Below are 23,269 nucleotides of genomic sequence, written 5' to 3'. Positions count from 1 at the left end.
TGGATCTGCTCCAGTTCTTTGAGCCTCAAACAATGACAATCAAATTTGGAAAAAAATATTTTGGCTCCACAGCCTATAATTTGGCCCTAATTTCAGTTCATCAAGCCCCTATTTTGCTTGAAAATCAGTTATTAGTTCCGAGCTGCACACCCCTATTAAAATTTAAGTTGAGTGTCCATGGCCTGTGTTGTGTCTAAACTGATGTATCATGAGAAAATGTTTTTCCAAAACTAAATTGCCTTTCACATATGATGTACTGCCAGTTCCATATGATCATAATGATTAAGTTAAATTCTTGTCCGCTCAATTTCACGTTATCATGTTATAAACTGTAATCAATTCTATTTTTTGCCTTTTTAAAATTTGCACGACAGATTTTCAAAAAAAATTAAAATACTCTGTTATAAAAATACCATGTTGCATTAAATCAGTTTGATTTTGTTTCCAAATCATGAAAATAATTGTGGTGAATTTCACTACATATAAAAAATGAGCCTTTATATGAATAGGCTATTCCAGATGAAACCCATACCCCCTATGGAAGACATGACAATAATCTTCCACACAGGGGGTGTGAATGTCAAATGTGGTTACCTGAATGGGTGACTCCATTTGAATTCTACATAAAGGGTGTACAGGTCTTGACTGGAATAGCCCAATACAATCATAAACAGAACATGGTATTGAGCTATTCCAGTTGTGATCCATACACCCCCTATGGTAGACATGACTTTAAGCTTCCACACAGGGAGTGTGAACTTCAAATGGAGTCACGTCACCCATTCAACCTAGAATGATTCCCACTTTTTTCCTTTTTGGATAGGACACATTTTTAATGTCTGCTTTACAGAATTTTAATTAATTTTACGAAATTAAATACAATCAAAATACATCTTAAAATTTGTCAGTACAGTATTGTAAAAGTGTAAATTTTTGCGCAAAATTATTTTCACGCTTTTCACATTTTAAGCAACTGCTGCAAAAATAACACAGCGCGAATACCTTTTTTTAGTAAATAAAAGTTCAATGTATCGTTATGTAGCTAAGAATCGCGAATTGAAAAACAAGTGACACAGTTCAAAATCGGTAAAGCGGGAAAATTTACACACATGAAAATTTACATATTTACAGTACATGAAAAAATGATTAGTTTTGTAACACAAAGGTCAACGTCCTTCATCACAGAGGGAATATTATACAGTGATGATTAGGAATATACAGTTTGGATCGGAGCCAAACTTTGCTAACACACCGTCAATGCACTACCCAGTTAATATTTCCCTACACTTTGATCAGCTCGTAATCTGCGGGCCTTATAACATCGCAGATAAATAGCAATATATATATCAGACCTGCCAACCTGCTGAAGTCAGAAAGACTGACATTGATGCCAAAACCTTGTACATGTACACAAACCAGGTACCGACAAATTCAAAGACTTGAGATGTGCAATACTTTCAGAATTCAGGGAAGGTTTTGCAGGTCCAAAAATGCTATAGCAAATTTCAAGTGAAATTTGCATCATTTTCTGCTGTTCTTACATTTAAATTTGCCATCACTAAAATTTGCAGAAAGCAGGACTGTCCTTCTTTTTCACTTTGGAAAACCCCAAATGAGGGACAGTTGGCAGGTCTGTATTATTTCGAGAATTGGCTTATGACAACACGTCAGTAGTATCACAAATTATTAATTTAAGTCCTATACTTTGCCTACTCTATTTAACACACGCAATATAGACCAGACATGTCAACTAAATCACTATTTTTCAGCATAGTGGTAAAAGCCTAACATTTCCCTGCTGTCACTGCTTGGTTACATTTAAATGATACTGTATTAAGATTGTGTGTATATATTAAGGACCATTGATGTCAGGATCTAAAAAAGAAATCGATATATTGGCCTCTCAATATCGAAAATCGATAAATCGATTTTCCTCCCAATTTTATATATCTTCTACATTCACCCATAAATTTCCCATACCTATGTAACAGGATGTATCATGCCATTTGGACTCACAAATGCACCAGACACCTTCCAGTGACTTATGAAGCATTGTGCCATTTGGACTCACATATGCACCAGACACCTTCCAGTGACTTATGAAGCGCTGTGCCATTTGGACTCACAATGCACCAGCCACCTTCCAGTGAAGCGTTTTGCCATTTGGACTCACAAATGCACCAGACACCTTCCAGTGACTTATGAAGCATTGTGCCATTTGGACTCACAAATGCACCAGACACCTTCCAGTGACTTATGAAGCGCTGTGCCATTTGGACTCACAATGCACCAGCCACCTTCCAGTGAAGCGTTTTGCCATTTGGACTCACAAATGCACCAGCCACCTTCCAGTGACTTATGGAGCGCTATGCCATTTGGACTCACAAATGCACCAGCCACCTTCCAGTGACTTATGAAGCGTTGTGCCATTTGGACTCACAAATGCACCAGCCACCTTCCAGTGACTTATGGAGCAATATGCCATTTGGACTCACAAATGCACCAGCCCCCTTCCAGTGACTTATGGAGCAATATGCCATTTGGACTCACAAATGCACCAGCCACCTTCCAGCGACTTATGAAGCTCAATTTCAGTCCTTTTTTCCTGATATTTCTTATCCTTTTTTTCATTATCGGCAACTTAGATATTATTCAATTTTCTTCAGAAGGTGATATTGGCGATATTGATAATTATTGGATAGTACATTTATTGATTATAATTGATATATCAATGGTCCGACCTTAGTATATATTATATCATGCTCAGGGTGGTGTAATTTGGCTTGCATGGCAGGTGATAAATTTGTAATATAAGTCACAACTTTTTGAGAAAATCAGAAGGTATTACAAATATAATCAAAATATAGTGTTACTTTATCACATGGGCATCAATCCTGGATGGACAGGGGGATGTATCCCCCCCCAAAAAAGACAATTTTTTTGTTCTTTTCAGTCACTTTTTGACAATTGAATTCAAGCCGACGGTCCCCCTACATTTCAAGACGGATTGATGCTAATGCTTCATCATAGCCATGTGGGATATGATGGTATATTTTACATTAAAATGCAACTAAAATTTTGGGTTTGAAGTTCAACACAATGTAACTCTGCATGCACCATACATTAACTTGGCGAAATCTAGAATCACTGCAATGCATTAAAAACACCACATGCTACTCCAATTTCCCAGTTTATTTGTCAGTGGTGTGTTTTCATAGCAGCCCAAGCCTTAACCATCACAAGCAGAGCTAACGCTATCCCATAATATTCAGCTAGGAATGACTACGAGTGAATTTGAAAAGGCTCACAATTTTGCAATTTTCAGGAAGGGGGGTGAGCCGGGTGACACTCAACTTTCATGTTGGTTATTATATCCCGACACAGTCAACACTACCAATTTCTACTCTGAACTTCACGGCCAAGTGTTTCAGAATTAATTGGAGTACCAGATTTCAAAATTGCAATTATTTTTTTTAAGACAAATTAAAATTTACTCTCTTCATTAATTTTTAGCTTTAAAATACACACTCTTTTAAAGAACAATTTTCACATTTAAAATTTACATTTTTTATAGGATTTAGTTTAAATTTGATTTTTATACCACACTGCATGCAGGAAGATCTTCGTCTAAATAACAAACCTTCAGCATAGGCTTCCAATTGCATTGGGTTAATGCCAAGTACAGTGTGCCCGGTTTACAATAAGCCATATTGTTCAGTGAATTTGGGAAGCCATAAATGCAAACAAATATTTGGTCATTTCAATTTACAAGTTGACAATAAATAATAATTATTATGATGTTTCATTTTGTAAACAATATTATGGTCACTGATGTGAGGATTATTGGTTTACCAGCAAAAGCAGGCAATGAACTCAAATCCCATTTTGGAAAATAGCCATGGCTATAATTAGGCCGATTCTTGGAAAATATAAATAAAATGAATTAGTTGCTCGTTAAAAAACATCCGAAACTGCCAATCTGCTTTATGCCTTACCCTTTGGATGCAGGTATCCATGCATGTACAATGTATGTGCAGTGTGAAAACACTCACTATACACACCCATCCCCACCCCACACACCCCTGGGGGGGTGTGTGTGTAGTGTGCAGCACAAGTGTGTAGGATGTGTGCATGTTATGTAATATTGTATGTTCATACCACAAACCCTAGAAAGGGTCTGAGTTCACACACAAATTCACATCCACCATATGCTACCAAATGACAAGACACTTCCAGTATAGGTTACGCAATGGTCAAAAGACAACAGAGCTACAGATTGCAATCACCATGAACTAAACCCGAACCACAACATCCTGATTTCTAAGGGAATTACCCAAAAGATTGATGACGTCCTATGAACGCAACTAGTTTTGTTTCATAGTTGGCCACTCTCCCCCGAACAACACCGTAAGTGGTTCAAAATAGCATCAACAAGGCAGGTTGTGAACCACTAGATCCCCTGGTGGCCTCAACTTTGGATGGGGATGTGCGGCTAGAATTCCCAACAAGACCCGACGATGAAAATGACCTAAAATTATACCAATTTTTGAACATTTTGCTAAAGACTATTAAGAAGTTACACTTTTTTACAAAGTTAGGGCCATCAATAAACCAAAATGGCTGACAATGCACCCCAAATCTAAACTAAATGGCTGACCCATACCCTCATTTCCACTAAGAACCACCCCCCCCCTTGCAGGCAGTCACATGGAGGGCTGTGATGGAAATAGAAGGCGGTTCTCAAATCTCCTGCCATAGCAGTTGCAAAAAAGCTCCAGTGGCAGCTGCACCTGGAACGCAAGTAGGTGGATGAACCCGGGACAATTGACCCATGACACATAAATCACTCGGACCCGACCAAAATTTGATGAAAATTACCTAAAATTATACCAATTTTTGAACATTTTGCTAAAAACTATTAAGAAGTTACACTTTTTTACAAATTTTAGGGCCATTAATAAACCAAAATGGCTGACAATGCACTCCGAATCTAAATCAAATGGCTGCAAATGCACCCCGAATCTGCCACACTCACTCATACCCATTTCCACTAGAACCTCCCCCCTCCCACGGTCACATGGAGGGCTGTGATGGAAATAGAAGGCTGTTCTTGAATCTCCGGGCTTGACGCTTGACCCATTGGACCTCCTGTCATAGCAGTTGCAAAGAAGCTCCAGTAGCAGCTGCACCTGGAGTGCAAGTAGGTGGATGAACCCGGGACAATTGACCCATGACACATAAATCACTCGGTATTCAAACTAAATTAAAGAGATTTAATGACCATATTCCAGGTCAAACCATTTTCATCATAGATCGTGGAAAGATGCAGGAGATTTTGGAATTCTAAACAAAATTATATAATTCTAAGCTAAAATGTTTACAAAATTCAACTGGATTTTATCAATTAACAACAGTTTTCAACAGGGTATTTCATGATCCTCTTTTTATGACATTTTTCAGTAGATATCCATGAAAAATGTTTATGTGTATTACACTGCTCCATAGGCTACTGTGTTGTAATTTACTTCTGGTGTACTAGAACGTAATTCAAATTTGGCGATATTTTTGCAAAACAAATTGATCTGCAAGAAATTTTTTGTACATCAAATTATGTAACCAGAGATTTCCAGTGGTATCAAAATCTTTTTTTTTTAGAAAAGTGGGAGGATGAGGATGCCCCTGTAACATAAAACTGGCAAAAACTTGCAGCTGGATTGAACATGGAGCTGGAGATGCACAAGATCTTCCACAGGGGGGTGTATTGATTTATAGAATAGCCAAGTAGTTTCCTACAATGACAAGATATACCATGAAATTGTCCAGGGGAACTTGTTCATCGTGGGCAGATACATAGTAAACCCACCCACCCACCAAACCAAGATGACCTTTCATTCATTATTTTAAACAACCACGATTCACAGATTAGCACTAATTATTGTACTTACGGTGCAAATTACTGATCGTATAAAATATACTGGTAGGGTGGTGTGGACAACAAGCTGAATCGCGCAATCATGCCAACTGTGTTCACTGTCATACACCCAAAAAACGCAAGGCCTGGCTAGCGATAAGCTCATGGTTTGCAATCCTGGGATTTTTCTCCGCATGCGACAACTTTTCTTTATCTTCATACTTTTCTTCTTTCCTTTCCCTTCGCCAAAGAGCAGAAAAGGTTTAGAGGTAAGTATCATGTGTGACCAAAGCCAGAGAAGATTATCTAACCCATCCCAGAATCCTTTGCAACATGACGTATCACTTCACTACATCAAATAGCATTCCCAATTACTTTATACAGGTTCCTTTTGTTTCATGCTAAGCATGGTTTGATAGTCAAGAAATAAACACATTTTGCAAGATCTGATGTGTTCTGTTCATCAATGTACATTTCATCATAATTGACCCATGATGCACTGAACAGTAAATCAGTACAGAAAATTGAAATGGAAGAAATGTATTGTGGGAAGTGTAAAATTGTCTTCTCTGGAACAAATCTACTGAATGCAAAACAGTTCCTTCTGCTCATCCAATGGACAAGCCTCATTTAATCTGTGATGAAAATTATTTGATGGGTTTGGTCTTCTCTGACCACCACTTTAATAAATCCAACCACAGAAGATGTTCTTTTACATTTATTAGGCCTACTACTACTTCGTTTTCATCGGTGAATGAATAATTTATTTGAATATTGTGCTTAAAAAGATTAATTATTGAAAACAAAGATAATATAGTCAGTCAGCCAAGGTCAACAAGTTCAAAATTTGATGCACTGGTAACAATTGAAAAATTATGCAAACATACTCACTTACATCAAAAGATATCACACTATTGGGTGCCCAAACATAGAAACGCATAGACGCATAGCATTTGCCCTTTTCTATAGGAACTTCCCAATCTTACATTCTTATACTAATGAAATATTTCCACTAATTTAAAGTATTAATCACACAATTCCACCAACCAATGCTTTTAAAACATATTGTTACATGCCTTGTCTTCTGCATTTTAAAGGCGAGTGGTCATCACTCGCTCATGATGCTAGGCGAGTGAGTGGTTGAATCACTCTCTAGTATGTAGTGGTCGTATCACTCTCTAGTATGTAGTGGTCGTATCACTCTCTAGGTCTAAAAGATAATTCATACCAATATGAAACACTTACGCACTGTTTACACCCTCATTTTCAGGGATTAAGGCAAAGTTATTAAGATAAATCAAATACATTGACAGTCAGTGTTGTAGGTCTCGAGACCAGGTCTCGGTCTCGAGACCATCTCGAGACCTTTTTTGTAGTGTCTCGGTCTCGGATGTCAAGGTCTCGGTCTCGAACTCAAAAGTCTCGGTCTCGGACCTCAAAGTCTCGGTCTCGAACGCTTTTTTGTTCGAGACCTGTCGAGACCTGAAGAAGAAAAGATATGATTTTCTGTTTTTGTTCATTATTTATTCCTTACCCTAAATTTCAATGAATGTTGAAGAAATTGTTAAGAATAAAGATACAGAAATCATTTTATAAGGTTATAAAAAGTTATAAATGAATCATAAGTGAGCTTGTTCGGATGTGAGCTTCCAATTTCAGTTCATGATTAAACATAGGTGGGCAGGTGGTGGAAGTGAGGATCCCACTTAACTTTTGCAAGGGGAACATTCTCCACAAAAGCAAAATAGATGAACAAATAGTTGCCCTGTGCAGTGTGCATCTTCTTTTCAGCACGAAAAACAAATGTGTTTTTGGCCCAAATATGGTAAAATTGCTCAATTTTGCGCGCTTCGCGCACTGTTGTTTCCAACCCTTCACACACTAGCCTAATTTTGCCTCCTATCGCCAACATTTTTGAAATTTTCCCAAAATTTGGAGAAAAAATTGCAAAAATTAAGACAAAAGTGTTAACTGCAGGTCCAAATTTCTTGAACAGTTGGTACAATGATGGGTTCCCTTTTAAATTCTCAGTGGCACACCCCTACCCAAACCAAACTTGAGTATCACAGGGGATTAAACCAAGGTCTCGGTCTCGGTCTTGGTCTCGGAACTTAGAGGTCTCGGTCTCGGAAGGGGTGGTCTTGGTCTCGGAAGGTTTGGTCTCGGTCTCGGTCTCGATCTCGGATGGGCAGGTCTTGGTCTCGGTCTCGGTCTCGGACATAGAGGTCTTGACTACAACACTGTTGACAGTGCCAAAACTTTTATGTGCAGATGATTCCACGCAAGCGATATTTAGTGTCTATGGCGAGTGGAAAATCGCTCACTAGAAATTGAGTTTGGGCGAGCGGTGGCGAGCGAGAGCGAGACTCAAACGGCAAGGCTTGTTCTTACCGATATTTTGTAATTTGTAAAAAAAAGATTGGCAAATTTCTCTGAGACAGATGCACACCGCAATACGGTAGCTTTGCGACTTCTTGTTTTTTGGCCTTCCAAAAATGATACCAACTCCCAAATTTTGATAAATTTTAGTTTGTTCTGCTTTAGTGAATCACTGATGTCAACAGTCAAAAAAGCATGGCAATTATTTAATACACATGGCATTGTCATACTCTTTGCATGAATGAGCTGCATATAAACAAAGGAGTGAAGGGCTAGCATCAGAAGGTCCTATCTGCAATAGCTGCCATATACACATTTGACTAATTCTGCATTCTATATTGTACACTGTACACATGGCTCGAAAAAATGTTGGTGTTTGGAGGAAATTCTGGTATTTGGAGGAAATTGTGTCTTTTTGTATATAAAAACATGCTATAAATTGTGGGAAATTTAGCTTGCTTACCGGGAAATTAACATTTTTTCGAGCCCTGACTGTACACATCTAAAACTGTGATGCCTACATGCAGCAGCTATTGCCAATGAAGCGTCCTTGCCCTATTACCCAGGTACCAGCAAGAACAAAATTTGGTACATACAGGCCAGCTATATTGTTGATAGGAAGATAGAAACGCTTTTAAGATTAAACGCTTTTAAAATTCCCTCTATCCAAACCATTGCTCTTAATCTCATTTTAACAATAGAGCCATTCAACCAAATCAACCATCAATATATTATATTAAAATAAAAGGCACAATTTGTTTATGCACATATTATATGCAAATTTATAAGGCCAAATAAAAAATAAAACATGTTCCACGTCCCCTCCCGCTTCCTTTTTGGAGGTTTCTTCAATTTTATTTTTATTTTTTGAAATTCAGTTATAACTTTTCAAAAAATATGTCTAGGAAGTAGAGATGCTTTCTATAGCCTTTCTAACATACAAGAAACACTTTTGTAAGGTTTTGTGATAGTAAGAGGGGCCTATCTCTCAGAACAACAAATAAAAAGAGGCCTCCTCCTTTTTCCAGGCATTATTGTTTACGCTAAAACAGCTCGAATTATGGGTATTTACACCAATTTTGCGATAAAAAATAAAAGCCCCCTCTTCCTCCTTTTTTTCAAAAACCCGGACGTGAAACATGTTTTTTATTTTACTTGGCCTAACTGATAATTGTGCTGTTTTGTGTCAAAATCAAACCCAAGCTAATCAATCATTGCAGTTTGAAAAAATAATTATTATAAATGTGCATGATGCAAACAAAGTACCATATTCATCCCATTAACTGCCCAGGGCGCTTAACAAAGTCATTTTGGGTGGGCGCTTACTTTTACATTGTTTAGGTCAACAATACGTAAAAAAGGCCCAAAATATTCATCCATCATTCATCATCAGTGTTTCATATGTTTCAGACTTGCAAATTTTGCATTGGCAGTTAATAAACTAATATCACCGTTTTCTTGTTGTAAAGTCACTGGGTGGGCACTTATAGGGGCATGGGTGGTTAATGGAATGAATATGGTATCTGACCTTGGTGGTGTACAAGCCAAGCCAGTTCAGCTAGTGCCCCATGTCATTATTCCTCTGGGTTTCAGACACTGCTGAACCACATGATCAGAAAGAAAAAGGAATCATGTTGCTGATTGGCTCAATAGGTCATAATAACCTTCTTGTAGCCAATCAGCAGATAGTACTCATGGGGGTTAGGCCTCTTCAGCCCTACTACCATTCTTATCATGTTGCTGATTGGCTAAATAAGGCATTATAATCTTCTTGTATCCAATCAGCAGATAGTAATCATAGGGTTAAGCCTCTTCAGCCCTACTACCATTCTTACCATGTTGCTGATTGGCTCAATAGGTCATAATAGCCTTATTGTAGCCAATCAGCAGATAGTACTCATGGGGTTAAGGCAGCCTCTTCAGCCCTACTACCATTCTTACCATGCTGCTGATTGGCTCAAATGGTCATAATAGCCTTCTTGTAGCCAATCAGCTGATAGTACTCATGGGGTTAAGCTTCTTCAGCCCTACCACCATTCTTACCATGTTGCTGATTGGCTCAATAGGTCATAATAGCCTTCTTGTAGCCAATCAGCAGATAGTACTCGTGGGGTTAAGGCAGCCTCTTCAGCCCTACTACCATTCTTACCATGCTGCTGATTGGCTCAAATGGTCATAATAGCCTTCTTGTAGCCAATCAGCTGATAGTACTCATGGGGTTAAGCTTCTTCAGCCCTACCACCATTCTTACCATGTTGCTGATTGGCTCAATAGGTCATAATAGCCTTCTTGTAGCCAATCAGCAGATAGTACTCATGGGGATAAGGCAGCCTCTTCAGCCCTACAACCATTCTTACCATGCTGCTGATTGGCTCAAATGGTCATAATAGCCTTCTTGTAGCCAATCAGCAGATAGTACTCATGGGGTTAAGCCTCTTCTGCCCTACCACCATTCTTACCATGCATGCTGATTGGCACAATAGGTCATAATAGCCTATCAGCAAATAGTACTCATGGGGTTAAGCCTCTTCTGAACTACCACCATTCTTACCATGTTGCTGATTGGCTCAATCAGTCATAATAGCCTTCTTGTAGCCAATCAGCAGATAGTACTCATGGGGATAAGGCAGCCTCTTCAGCCCTACAACCATTCTTACCATGCTGCTGATTGGCTCAAATGGTCATAATAGCCTTCTTGTAACCAATCAGCAAATAGTACTCATGGGGTTAAGCCTCTTCTGAACTACCACCATTCTTACCATGTTGCTGATTGGCTCAATCAGTCATAATAGCCTTCTTATAGCCAATCAACATGTAGTTTTTATGGTTAAAGAACTGTGTCCCGACTGACAGATCCTAACACATGGACTAATCAAAATTCGGCCTCCCTTTTTCTTTAGTGCTGTGTTTTTAATTTCCCAATATTGCCACGGCCACTGTGTTTAACACACTTCTGCACGATGGAGGGCAATAAACAGCACAGCGGTATAAACATTGTCTATCACCATTTTGCGACGTTGTTAAAATGGACAAAAAGTGGGGCGATCATATGACCTGCTAACATGTACAACTTGTCATGTGATTAATGATGTCATAACATAGCAAATGACATGCTCAAGCTATTTTTGATAGGATGGAGACAAAAGAAGATATCTTACCCTTCCCAGAATCCTTTGCAACATATATCACCTTATTTCATCAAGACACTCCAATTACCTTGAACAGGTTCCCTTTTGTTTTCATTTTGAGAATATACTGGTCATGGGTAAGTAGTCAAGAAATAATATATTTTGCAAGATCTGGATGTGCTCTGTTCATTCAGGTACATTTTGTCACAATCAAGTATCAACCCACATTGCACTAGATAGCAGATCGGTACAGCAAATTAAAATGGGAGAAATGCATTATGGGAAGTGTAGGATATCTTCTCTGGGATGGAGAGGAAAAGGACGAACTATGAAAGTGATACATTTTGTGCATGTAATTTTTCATGCTTTGCTGATTTTTGAACTAGTTTGCTTGTGACATGATTTTGAGTTTTCTTACGTCTACATAAAATAACATAATATTCACCAGGGTTGCTGATTTTTTCTATTTAAATTGGATTTTTTATTTATTTAAATGCATTTTTTGTTCATCTCTTTGATTCCAAGAACTGCTATACCCCATTATAAAGTCAAAAGAGACCAGTGGAATGCTAGACATAATATGCACAATCCTATCGTATATTACAAAAAATGTGAAAATTTCAAAGAACACATTTGGTAAAATCATGGGAAAAAACCTGTTGAATTCTGCAACTTTTTAGTAAGTGACATCATTAGGTATTTTAATTGTATCCAAAAGTTGTAGAACATTAAGAATGATGTAAAACAGTCAAATAAGAAACAAATTAACTTTCATTTATCAAAAATGGTAAAAAATGAAAAAGTTGATTCAAATCAGTGATTTTTTGGAAATCGATGTGATTTAAATCAAGCATCCCTGATACTCACTAGTTTTATTTTTGCAGCAGCTGGGTTGAGCATGAAAGAGTGCAAACATTAATGCCTCAAATTCTCAAATAAAAATTTTACTGTATGTTTCAAATAACTAGATGGACCGCGGTTCTCGGATGTCGCGGTTTTCGACGCAAAGCGTCGACCGTGATGCCTCCACCAAAGGGAGTGATGTGGCACATACTCACAAGTTGATACAAAGCTGGGTGACCCCGGATGACCCCAAAATGACCTTCCAAATATTCGGCTCTAAATGTTGACTGTACCCACCAAGTTTCATGTACGTATGACCGTTTTTACTAATTTGACCTCAGATGACCCCTGGGTGACCCCAAAATGACCTCCCAAAAATTTGGCTCTAAATGTGACTGTACTCACCAAGTTTCATGCCTATATGAGTTTTTACTAATTTGACCTCAGATGACCCCTGGGTGACCCCAAAATGTCGCAAAAATTTGGCTAAATGTGACTGTACTCACCAAGTTTCATGCCCATATGATAGTTCAAACTAATTTGACCTCAGATGACCCCTGGTGACCCCAAAATGACCTTCCACAAATATGGCTCTAAATGTTGACTGTACCCCATACAGTACCCAATACGTTTTATGCCCATCCAACAGTTTATACTAATTTGACCTCAGATGACCCCTGGGTGACCCCAAAATGATGTCCCAAAAATTTGGCTCTAAATGTTGACTGTACTCACTAAGTTTCATGCCCATATGATAGTTTTATTTAATTTGACCTCAAATAACCCCTGGTGACCCCTAAATGACCTCCCAAAAATTTGGCTCTAAATGTTGACTGTACCCACCAAGTTTCATGCTCATAAGATAGTTTTAACTAATTTGACCTCAGATGAACCCTGGTGAGTGGTGACCCCAAAATGACCTTCCAAAAATTTGGCTCTAAATGTTGACTGTACCCACCAAGTTTCATTCCCATACGACAGTTTTTACTAACTTTACCTCAGATGACCCCTGGGTGCCCAAATGACCTTCCAAACGGAAGCACGGAAGCACGGAAGGACGGAAGGACGGACATTGCAAAAACAGTATGCCTCGCGGTGGAGGCATAAAAATACCATACGGTGGTATAATTGCTTCAAAAATTATGTTTCCTTTTTTTTGCTTTTCAGCTTTAGCACAAAACAAAACACAATCGCGGTATTCATGGCCGCAATTGTGTTTTTTGGGGTGTGATTTTGCGTTTCTTTCAAAACGTTTTTTTTTTTTTAAATTACCGTTTTTCTCTGGTTCCAACATTGAATAACAAGAAATTTAAGGTCTATAACTTTAAAATAATAATAACAATAATTTGTGTGTGTGTGTTTTTTGGGGAAATCGTGATTTTTTTTTTGTTTTTGGAAAACCGTGGTGCATTTTTTGGCTTCCCAAATTGCGTTTTCTTCGGTGCTTAGCATATTATTAACCATCCTTCCACTTATCAGCAATAATGAAATTGAGATCTAGCTGAAAATAAGGAGCTAGTAAACTAGTATAAAACTTCATCATAACTATGCAATACAGGGCCATAGCAAACATGGCAGCCGGGGAAGCCATGACTGCCCCCCTTTTGTTATGCTTTTTTTTATAGCTTTATTCCCATGATTTTAATGCATATTTGTATTTTGGCTGCCCCATATTGATAATTTTTGTCTTTAATTTAGCTAAAATCAGCTATTTTGGGGCCAAAATTGATTAATTTTGGCTGGACATTTTTAAAAAATATGTTTGCAAAAAATCTTTTTTTTTCTTCAGATTTTGGTGGTATTTTAGGGCAATTTTAGCTTTAAAAAAAAAAAACCGCCTGACTGACCAACCCTACTTGAAAGGGTTTTCTCTAAATCGTCTATAAGCGCATTAGAAATCCAGAAGATGAGCTCCTAGAACACCATATTCAGTCGTGAGAGTGACCATCGAAGAACAGTTAGAGCAGCAACACTTTTAACCCTATTCTATCATATCTACTAGGAAGCTCCAGAACTATTATGCCACCGGAGGCAAAACAGACACAACCCAGATCTTAGGCTTTAATGCTGAAAGATCTCATGACCTTGCAGTTGAGATACCAGGATCAAACGTCAGCCATCAAAGATCTCTTGTACCATCTACAGCCTGCAGGTGGAATGCTTTACGCGCATCCCTGTTGTCGGACTTCGGCACAACAACAGCAAGATGGTTAATATCTTACATTCACTTGGTACAGAGTCTCTGTTAACGTCCATGATGATGATCGGTTACCAATGTGGAGTTGCGCATCCACCTTTGTGGGCACCTAGAGCATTGCCTACTCACAATCACCAAAACAAACTTGATATACAGCCTTATACCCAACACACACATACCACTTTATATGAAATACGAAATTCCATGATCAAATATGAAAGTAATGTACCTGTGCCATTTTGAAGCTAAAATAGCTCAAATGTTTAATCTGTTAAAAATGCACACAAAGTATGCAAACAATTTGCAGAATTTCTAAAATTAAGGGGCCATTGGGTGTAAGCTGATGAAAAAAGGGGGTCATTGGGTGTAGTGTTTACTTACAAAAGGGGGTCAATAGACAGGCACATGACACATACTACCAATATATGAGATTGCCTCCAACCCCCCCCCCACAGTAATACACATATGTATAAACAGTTTCAAAACAAACAAACACAAAACACCAACACACAAACAAAACCAATTGCTTACCTGGTGGGCCTGGTGCTATTATATCTGTGACGTCTCTAACATTGGTCACTTTTGCTGTACCGGTTGGTGTGGGAACTACCCGGAAGGGGGAATGCATGCCGTTAATATCCATGGACTCGGGAGTGCCCGGGCTAGTCTCCACCGAGGAGCCCATGGTCGTTGGCGGTCTATCGCCATCTGTGCTAATACTAAGAATACTGGCTAGGTCAGATATAAGTAGTGCTGTTAGACCATTTGGAAGCTTTATGACCCTGTATCATAAAAGAAAAAGAAGACAATGCAAAATGTTATATTATCTAAAATTACAAGATACGACCATTTTGTGATTCACATTCAGACAGGATGTACATTTGCAATGAGCAATCTTTTATTACATGTAGCTCGATCACTCTCCACAAACCTATCTCCTACGTTGAGTTACTCCAGTTGAAATCCATACATCCCCTTTCTAAGGAAGACACAACCTAAATCTTCCACACAAGGAATGTGGATTTCCAATGAAGTTACCTGAATGGGTGATCCATTTGAAACATGTATAGGCCTAATCAGCTCAATAAATAATAGCCCAAATAGGTGTGAATTGGGGATATGCCTCATTCATGATTTAAAACAGATCACAAGTGTCAAGAAACTGTTTAAAGATGTTGGAAGATCATAGATGCTGATCTTGAGCTGAGTGGAGACATGGCTTGATTTTCAGATTCTGTCTAGTTTACAAAAGGCAGCCCATGTGTCTGAGCTCTGTGTCTTCTAATATCCTGTTCGCTAGAGGCCATCACGGATCCAAGGATATTTGACCCCACATGCCTTAAATTTCTATCCCTCATCTAAAGATGACCGTATGGTGATCCCAATTACCAATATCTTTGTCCGTCACTGATCATTATTATGTTTTGATGGATCCAAGTTGTGATAATATTGGATCCAAAACATAATAATGATAAAATTGGATGCTTTACGCCCAATATTTATTGGTCTCGCTACGAGTTGTAAAATATTGGACTCGACTACGTCTCGTCCAATATTTTAAAACTCATAGCTCGACCAATAAATATGGGCTCAACCGATCCAATTTTATATCAGAGCCATGCAATGTCATGTGGCAGAGGATTACACCCAAATTAATATACCATACATATTATTTATACTAACACTTTTTGGAAAGATAAAATATTTGCAAGAATACATTTGATACACGTTAATAGATCTTGCTTCACGGTAATATATACTTCCATTTACAGATTTTTATCAGTCTTATCAGCAATACACTATATAAAAGAAATAATAATAATAAAAGAAGATCAAAGATAACACGTGTCCTTGACCATTCTAGGTAAACCTCAATTAGTTTATGAGGGACATTTATGAAAGCAATTTAGTGGAATATACACAAATTTGGTGTTTAATTGCATAACTGTTTTCAGTGTTTAGGGGTGTGTGGGGGTGTGTTTGTGTGGTTTTGTAAACACAGTCAATCAGAGACACAAACATGAAAAAAAGGTTGTCTGCCTTTGCTGGATGATGTCAATTACGGTTGCATGAAGAAGTCGCCAAAAGTCGTAGTCACGACTTTGAACTATAACTTGGTAATAGTCGACTATTGATGACTATCTATTGTGTCCCTTGCATTAACTTAGTCACCAATAGTCATAGTCATGATGACTATAAAGGTTGTGCATATGACGTATCATACCGTAAATATGGCGGACTTCTCAAAGGCATTCAACAAAAGCATGACTTGCAATCTACCGTGATAGTTTGTCTCACACACATAACAAATGCACTACGATCAAATAGGTTGATGACAACATTTGATTGAATGGACTGCACTGCGCCATGATTATGGTGAAGGACACCGGTTCAAATCCTTTGTTTGGAGCCAGTTGATAAAGGCATGCAGGGCCTCTATTAGCTAGCTGTAGTCGCAACTTTCAACTACGACTTGGTAATAATTGACTATCAATTGTGTCAGTTGCATGACTGTTGCCAATAGTCATATTCGCAAAAATTAGCAGAAGTCTTATCTCATGACTTGCTAATATTCGACTAATGACGACTATCAATTGCGTAGGCTAGGTTGCATGACTTAGTCACCAATAGTTATACAGTTGTGACTATTAGCTAGCACTCGCTAGTATTTGGCGATATCGCACTTTGTGATATATCGCGATATTAAATCCTTATCGCAATATTAAATCATTATCGCAAACACGATATGTAGAAATGGTGATAGGTGATATTGGTCTCCCATCCAGCATCTGGCCACAACCGACTTAATGTTCATTACCCATCATGCAATGCAATAAAATAGTGAAAAATATGCACAATAATGACGGTGCTTGTGGAGAAATCTTGAAGGACTGCCGACTGCACTTACAAATATGGCAAGTGTACAATACGCAACTGGATTCATACTGGTTTTAGTAACATTTCGGATAGAAAGAAGCTGTTTTGAACGATGGCAGTGGATTGAATAAGTATGTTTTGTACATATTTATTTGTATACTTGTTACTTCACTGCTTGCCGCAGTTGCCAGGCTGTTTTGCACCCGTATAACAGCGAACTTCTGTGGACTTCTGTGATATCGTGATATGTTTTGGCCGTGATATGCGATTATGCGAAAGACTGACGATGCCCATGCCTTAGAGTCTTTCACACAGGGAGTTTATATTTCAAATGGGGTTACCTGAACGGATGATTTGGTTTGCAAACTCATTCCCCCAAAAAAACTTTTTAGGACAACAATACCAATTTAAAGGCCCATGGTCCGATCAACAGCGTTATCACCACATAGAACCAGACTTAATTAGAAATGGCCCAAATTTTAATGAGAAGAAATCTACAATTTTCTCACTAACCCAGTTAAATATTTAGGGCTGAAAGTGTGTTAACCCAGATTTCAATCCAATTTTGTTCACACAGTTTTCTATGAGAGTAAGTAAGGGGGAGCCCCCACCCCCACACTATTCAGAGACAAAATGGGGACAGCAAAGAGGTACATGTAAGTGTCATTAAAATGACTAAAAATGGGGCACAAGATTGACAAATGGGGACGAAAATGTGGCTTTGCCCCCACACTCAATTTTTTTATTCTTAATCAGGGGTTCACAATTAGGCAGTCAGCCACCCAGATCAGAAGATAAGGTTGCTACGTCGGCACGCAAAAAGTGGTTTTCCAAGTAAAGTGTTGGATGTGAGCCGTTAGACCAATAGGTCTATAAAATAAATGCTGTGTCAGACGAAAGTCTTTAAACATGGCAAAAGTTCCAAGTCGGCAAAAACATCTAAATCCAGCGATGCTGAGGTCTTCATTAGTGCTCGACTGCTCGGGCCCCAGTACTATAAAATAGGAATACTCGGAGACCAGATCAGGCCCCCTGACCAATTGTGGTTGGCCTTTAGTTCTGAAATTTACATGTACAGCAAACATAGCAAAATCAAGGAGTATTTGGCGCTCAAACACAGATCTAAGATCTCCAAAATAAATTTGACCCTCTGGCTCTGCAGCCCCCAAGAATATAATAGAGAACCCCTGTTCTAATCTAAATGTACCAGATCGGATTGGAATACCAGCATCTAAACATTTTTGTTCTGATGTTTTCCCCCCTCCACCCAAAAATAATTTCTTCCCCTACCCTCCACAAAATTTTTTTACAGATGTCAAGTCTTCAGCCGGTTCTGATTTTTTTAGCTGATGAATGACAGGCCTCCAGAAAACATTCCCCTTTGCAGCTTTTATGGAATTTGAAGAGTAATGCTGCAATTTTTTTTCTGAAAATATGCGCGAACCGGTCACCACAAGCGCACAGCACAAAGTCCTTACAGTAATGACTAAAAATGGGGCACAAGATGGGGATGAAAATTTGGCTTTGCCCCCACACTCAATTTTTTAAATTCTAAATCAGGGGTCCACAATTAGGCAGTCAGCCACCAAGATCAGGCCCCCGTTGTGGTTGGCATTCAGCTCTGAAATATACGTATGTATAGTAAACATAGAAAAATAGAGGAGTATTTACAGACCTAAGAGATATCCAAAATACATTTGACCCTCTGGCTCTGTAGCCCACAAGAATATAATAGAGAACCCCTGTTCTAATCTAAATGTATCAGATCGGATTGGAATACCAGCATCTGAACATTTTTGTTCTGATGTTTTCCCCCCTCCACCCAAAAATATATCCCCCCCCCCACAAAATAACCCTGGTACCACCACTGTGAATAGCATGTGAATAACAATTGTAATCAATTCTTTTGGCATTTTACAGATGTCAAGTCTTCAGCCGGTTCTGGTTTTTTTAGCTGATGAATGACAGGCCTCCAGAAATCATTCACCTTTGCAGCTTTTATGGAATTTGAAGAGTAATGCTGCAATTTTTTTCTGAAAATATGCACGAACCGGTCACCACAAGCGGCGCAGCGCACAGCACAAAGTCCTTACAGTCAGTGTCAGAAAGCTGAAAGAATCTGAGCTTATTTGAGGCCGGGGTACTCAGTACAAATGACCATACGGGACGTGCCGCAAACATGGGTAGCATTTTCAGCCTTCTGGTATATCAATGACCCCTTTTTCAAAGCTTATTTTGGTATATGAATGGGTCCTTTTTCAAAATTTTCTCAATTTTTTGGAAAACAGCCCAATTTTTCCTTAATCTAGCAAAAAATTTTAAAATTTTCCCAAAATTTTCCCAAAATTTTGGGAAAATTTGTAAAAACTAAGACAATTTTGGGTAAATTCGGCCGACAATTTTGACCTTTGGTATATAAATGGGTCCAAATTTCTTGGAAAATTGGTATATTCATGGGTCTACTTCCAAAATCTCAGCGGCACGTCCCTACAAAACCAAACTTGAGTACCCCCCCCCCCCCGGGTTTGAGGCCCTCTTTTGCATTAAAAATTAGGATCAATATTCCTTTCTGGGAGCAGTGCTCCTGGGGATTTTGGAGGCCTGATGAATGATTTGATTTTTAAATTGGGTCCTAAACAGTGTTTACTCAGAGGACCTATGTCGTGATTTTTGCCCAATAAAAATTAGATTCGGTGCACAAGTATTTGCCATTCTGTTTGTCAATTTGAGGAATTTTTGAAGCAGCTAGAACTGGGTCTATTTGGGGATAAAATGCTTGATTTGGTGTGCCCATTTTCAGAGAGTATTTAACACTGGTCCTAGGCATAATCACAATAATTTTAATATCGTTTATCGCAATATGTTTTCATTATCGCGATCAGGATAATGGTATGACAGTCAGCAATATTTTGCTGAAAATGTGTCTTCAAAAATATGGTCAGTCAAATTTGCCTGTTTTAAACATCACAGATTAGCAATAACATTTAAACCACAGATTACATGTAGGCCTTTGAACTGAATTTTTGGCCAAACTTGGCATAAAGAACGGCTCATAAATTTTTTTAAGGACAAAATTTGTTAACTATCATGATGATAGGGTTTTGAAGTTGCCCCTATTATCGTCATTATCATTCATTGCAAGTAAATGTTACTGGTAATATCGCGATATTAAAGAAAAAGTACTAATGAACATGCGTTCATACATACGTGCTATATAACGGCGCGCATGATGATGATTGGTCGAGAGCCAGGCGTAAACAACATTTATGCCCGGTGGTCCGGATGTGCAAAAGCGGGGTAGGGAAAACAAAGGAAATTCATGGTTTTTGTAAATGATGTTACTACTTGTTATTTTTTGTTATTATTTTGATGAAATAAGAATCACAAAATGTTCTGGTATACATGTATGAATGGGGAAGCGGTCCCTCGGGCATAATTTGCAAATTTTGCATTATGAATGAACCCCTAATTTACAACTGGTCCTAGACTCCAGCTAGAAGCCTTTTTGCTGCACTATGGAGACTAATGGAGTGTAGCCCAGAGACTCCAGAAGATTTTAAACATGGGGGGGGGGGGCATGGCGCCTGGCCCAAGTTAGGGGCCTACAGGTACTTTTCCATAGCCACCAAAATTATTGGGGGCTGGCCCTTTCGGTTTCCGGAGCGAGCAACTGCAGCCTATATCATAATACTAGTCATGGCGTGTCCGTCCGTCCCTCTGTCCGCGCGCTATCGCGTGCGCGTGGCTCGCTGACGCGTGCTCGCAGTGCGTATCGCGTGCTCGCGGTGCGCTATCGCGTAGTGCGCGGAGTACCGGCGGGCGCAGTGCGAGCATCGGAAAGCATTACAGTGTGGTTAATCGTGCAGGTGCATTTCAATACGGCACACGTGCAGAGGCCTTAGTAGCAGAACATGACTATTTCCGGGGTGCGATAGTGAAGGTCAGGGCAAGTAGGCCTATATGGGTAATGGGTGTTGGGTAATTAGAGACAGTCACAAGAACCACCCAACCCGAGAACCGCGAAATCTAGTAATATATAAGAGCATACATGTATCTTATAAGTAGCCTACCCTTTTGGTCTAAACCTTTTGATTTTAAATGGACATATCTCGAAATGCCACAAAGGTATGACCCCCAGAGTGGTGTCAAATGAAAAAGGAACAAAATTAAACTTAAGAATATTTTATATAATTAAAGTATTTCCCTCATTTGTTAAGTACCGTAAATAAGTAAAAAATGGCTCTCTTTTCAATTAATGATTTTTCTTTTAGCTGAAATTATTAAATTTCAAAGTTATAATGAACATGCCACCTCTTAGTACCGGTACTCAGACCATACTCTAGTTTGTAATTTTAACACCGTGAAGTTGAAAACTGACTGGAAGATTTAAAATAGCCAGCATGTAATTTCCACTGAATGTCCCATATATTATAGTTGCACATTTAGGTCATCTTCAGTGGACAGCAAAGTTATGCATTAACCATCTGCACATTTTCCTTTTCGATGAAGTACCGGTAGCTACATGTATCTACTGCTGATATTGGTATTGACGAAGTAGCTATCTACTGCTGATATGGGTGTATTTTTGCATGTCTGGTGCAAAATTATAAGATATCAATAAAAGTATTCTGACAATGCGTCCAGTTATTTTAGAATACTTGGATAGCCTTTTAAAAAGGTAGAGAGAATGCAGAAAAAAGACCAGTGTGGGTTTATTCATCATGTTTGGCCTGCCACTGCCATGACTGCCACACTGGGTCTGGCCACTGGCACTGCTCATAAAATTTTATCAATAAAATTTATAAATTCATTATACAATATAAACTGGCTCTCCAAAGGCAGCTCTCAAACTAAATTTTGATATGCAATGCTCAAAATTTAGCAGCAGCCTGATTAAATCTGACTCCAACTCCCGTTTGTTTACCATTGTATTCGCCGAATTGGTATACACACAAACAATGGAAATTGAACGATCGTACACCGTACACAGGCGATGTTTACGGCGATGTTTATGCTATGTTCGCGACAAGTAGGTGGCATTTTAGGGCTATATATGCAATCATATATTCGTGAATATACCATATATGTGAGTTAGAGTGGATATAAGGTTGTAAAAGGTGAGATTTTCGCCGAGATAAAGGATGCTAATGTCCAAAATGGCCGTTTCGCTCTTGTCACTGCATGTACGCTTTCCGTACCGAGTATGATATACTCGCAAAATCGCCGCGGCCTGGAGCGTTGAATGTACAAATTCGCTCCAACTGAGCACTTCAAATTAAAGCCAATGTATCTAAGTATACTTTAAATTCCAAATATATGTCTTAGGATTCCTAATTTGAGAATAATTTAGCTTTTTTTTCTTACCTGTATTCTCGTGTATCGTTGGGCGACTTACTCAATTCCGCGGTCGCCATATTTGTTATTGACGTTGCCAGTTGTTTCCCCGAAGAAAGAAAAAATCCCTAAATTTTCCACAATGATGACCAATGAAAAATAGCGACAATATGCGGCGTTTGTAAAATCCATAGGTTTCATTGTCAAAGGAAATTCTTTCCAAGAATAGGATTTAAAAATCTTCTGTATAGCTAAAAATTAAAAGAAAGTGGATAATTAATCAATTATTACGTTCTAAGTAAGGCTATTGTTACAATAATGGAGAGAATTTGTAAGTAACACTCTAATACTTTTATTTCAGAACAAAATGTACGCTTTTCAAAAATTAGAGAATATGTATTATTTTTTATATTTTATTGACCTTGAAGATTTATCATACAGGGAGGGGGCAAGGCACTTTGTATATAGGGCCTACATGAGAGAGGTTATTTTTCTACATGAATATTGTACTGTACACAGTGAGTAATACATTGAATAATTATGTTAAGTGTGTTTTCAATATTTTGATTTATTTTTCATATTATCATTTCAAAGTATAGC

General features: G+C 38.5%; 1 protein-coding gene across 1 annotated transcript in view; it reads right to left on the bottom strand.

Annotated features, from left to right (window-relative positions):
• LOC140138407 (nardilysin-like) overlaps positions 1-22,749 on the bottom strand; it is a 69,972-nt gene extending 47,223 nt beyond the window's left edge. Inside the window, 2 exon segments of the mRNA XM_072160308.1 lie at positions 14,990-15,240; positions 22,700-22,749. Coding sequence (XP_072016409.1) covers positions 14,990-15,240; positions 22,700-22,749 — 301 coding nt within the window.
• Between the last annotated feature and the right edge of the window lie 520 nt (positions 22,750-23,269).

This window comes from Amphiura filiformis, chromosome 2 (assembly GCF_039555335.1).
Source record: "Amphiura filiformis chromosome 2, Afil_fr2py, whole genome shotgun sequence".
In the NCBI taxonomy this organism is placed as follows: domain Eukaryota; kingdom Metazoa; phylum Echinodermata; class Ophiuroidea; order Amphilepidida; family Amphiuridae; genus Amphiura; species Amphiura filiformis.
Note: the sequence above shows the minus strand (reverse complement) of the source record. Positions and strands in the feature narration are given on the sequence as shown.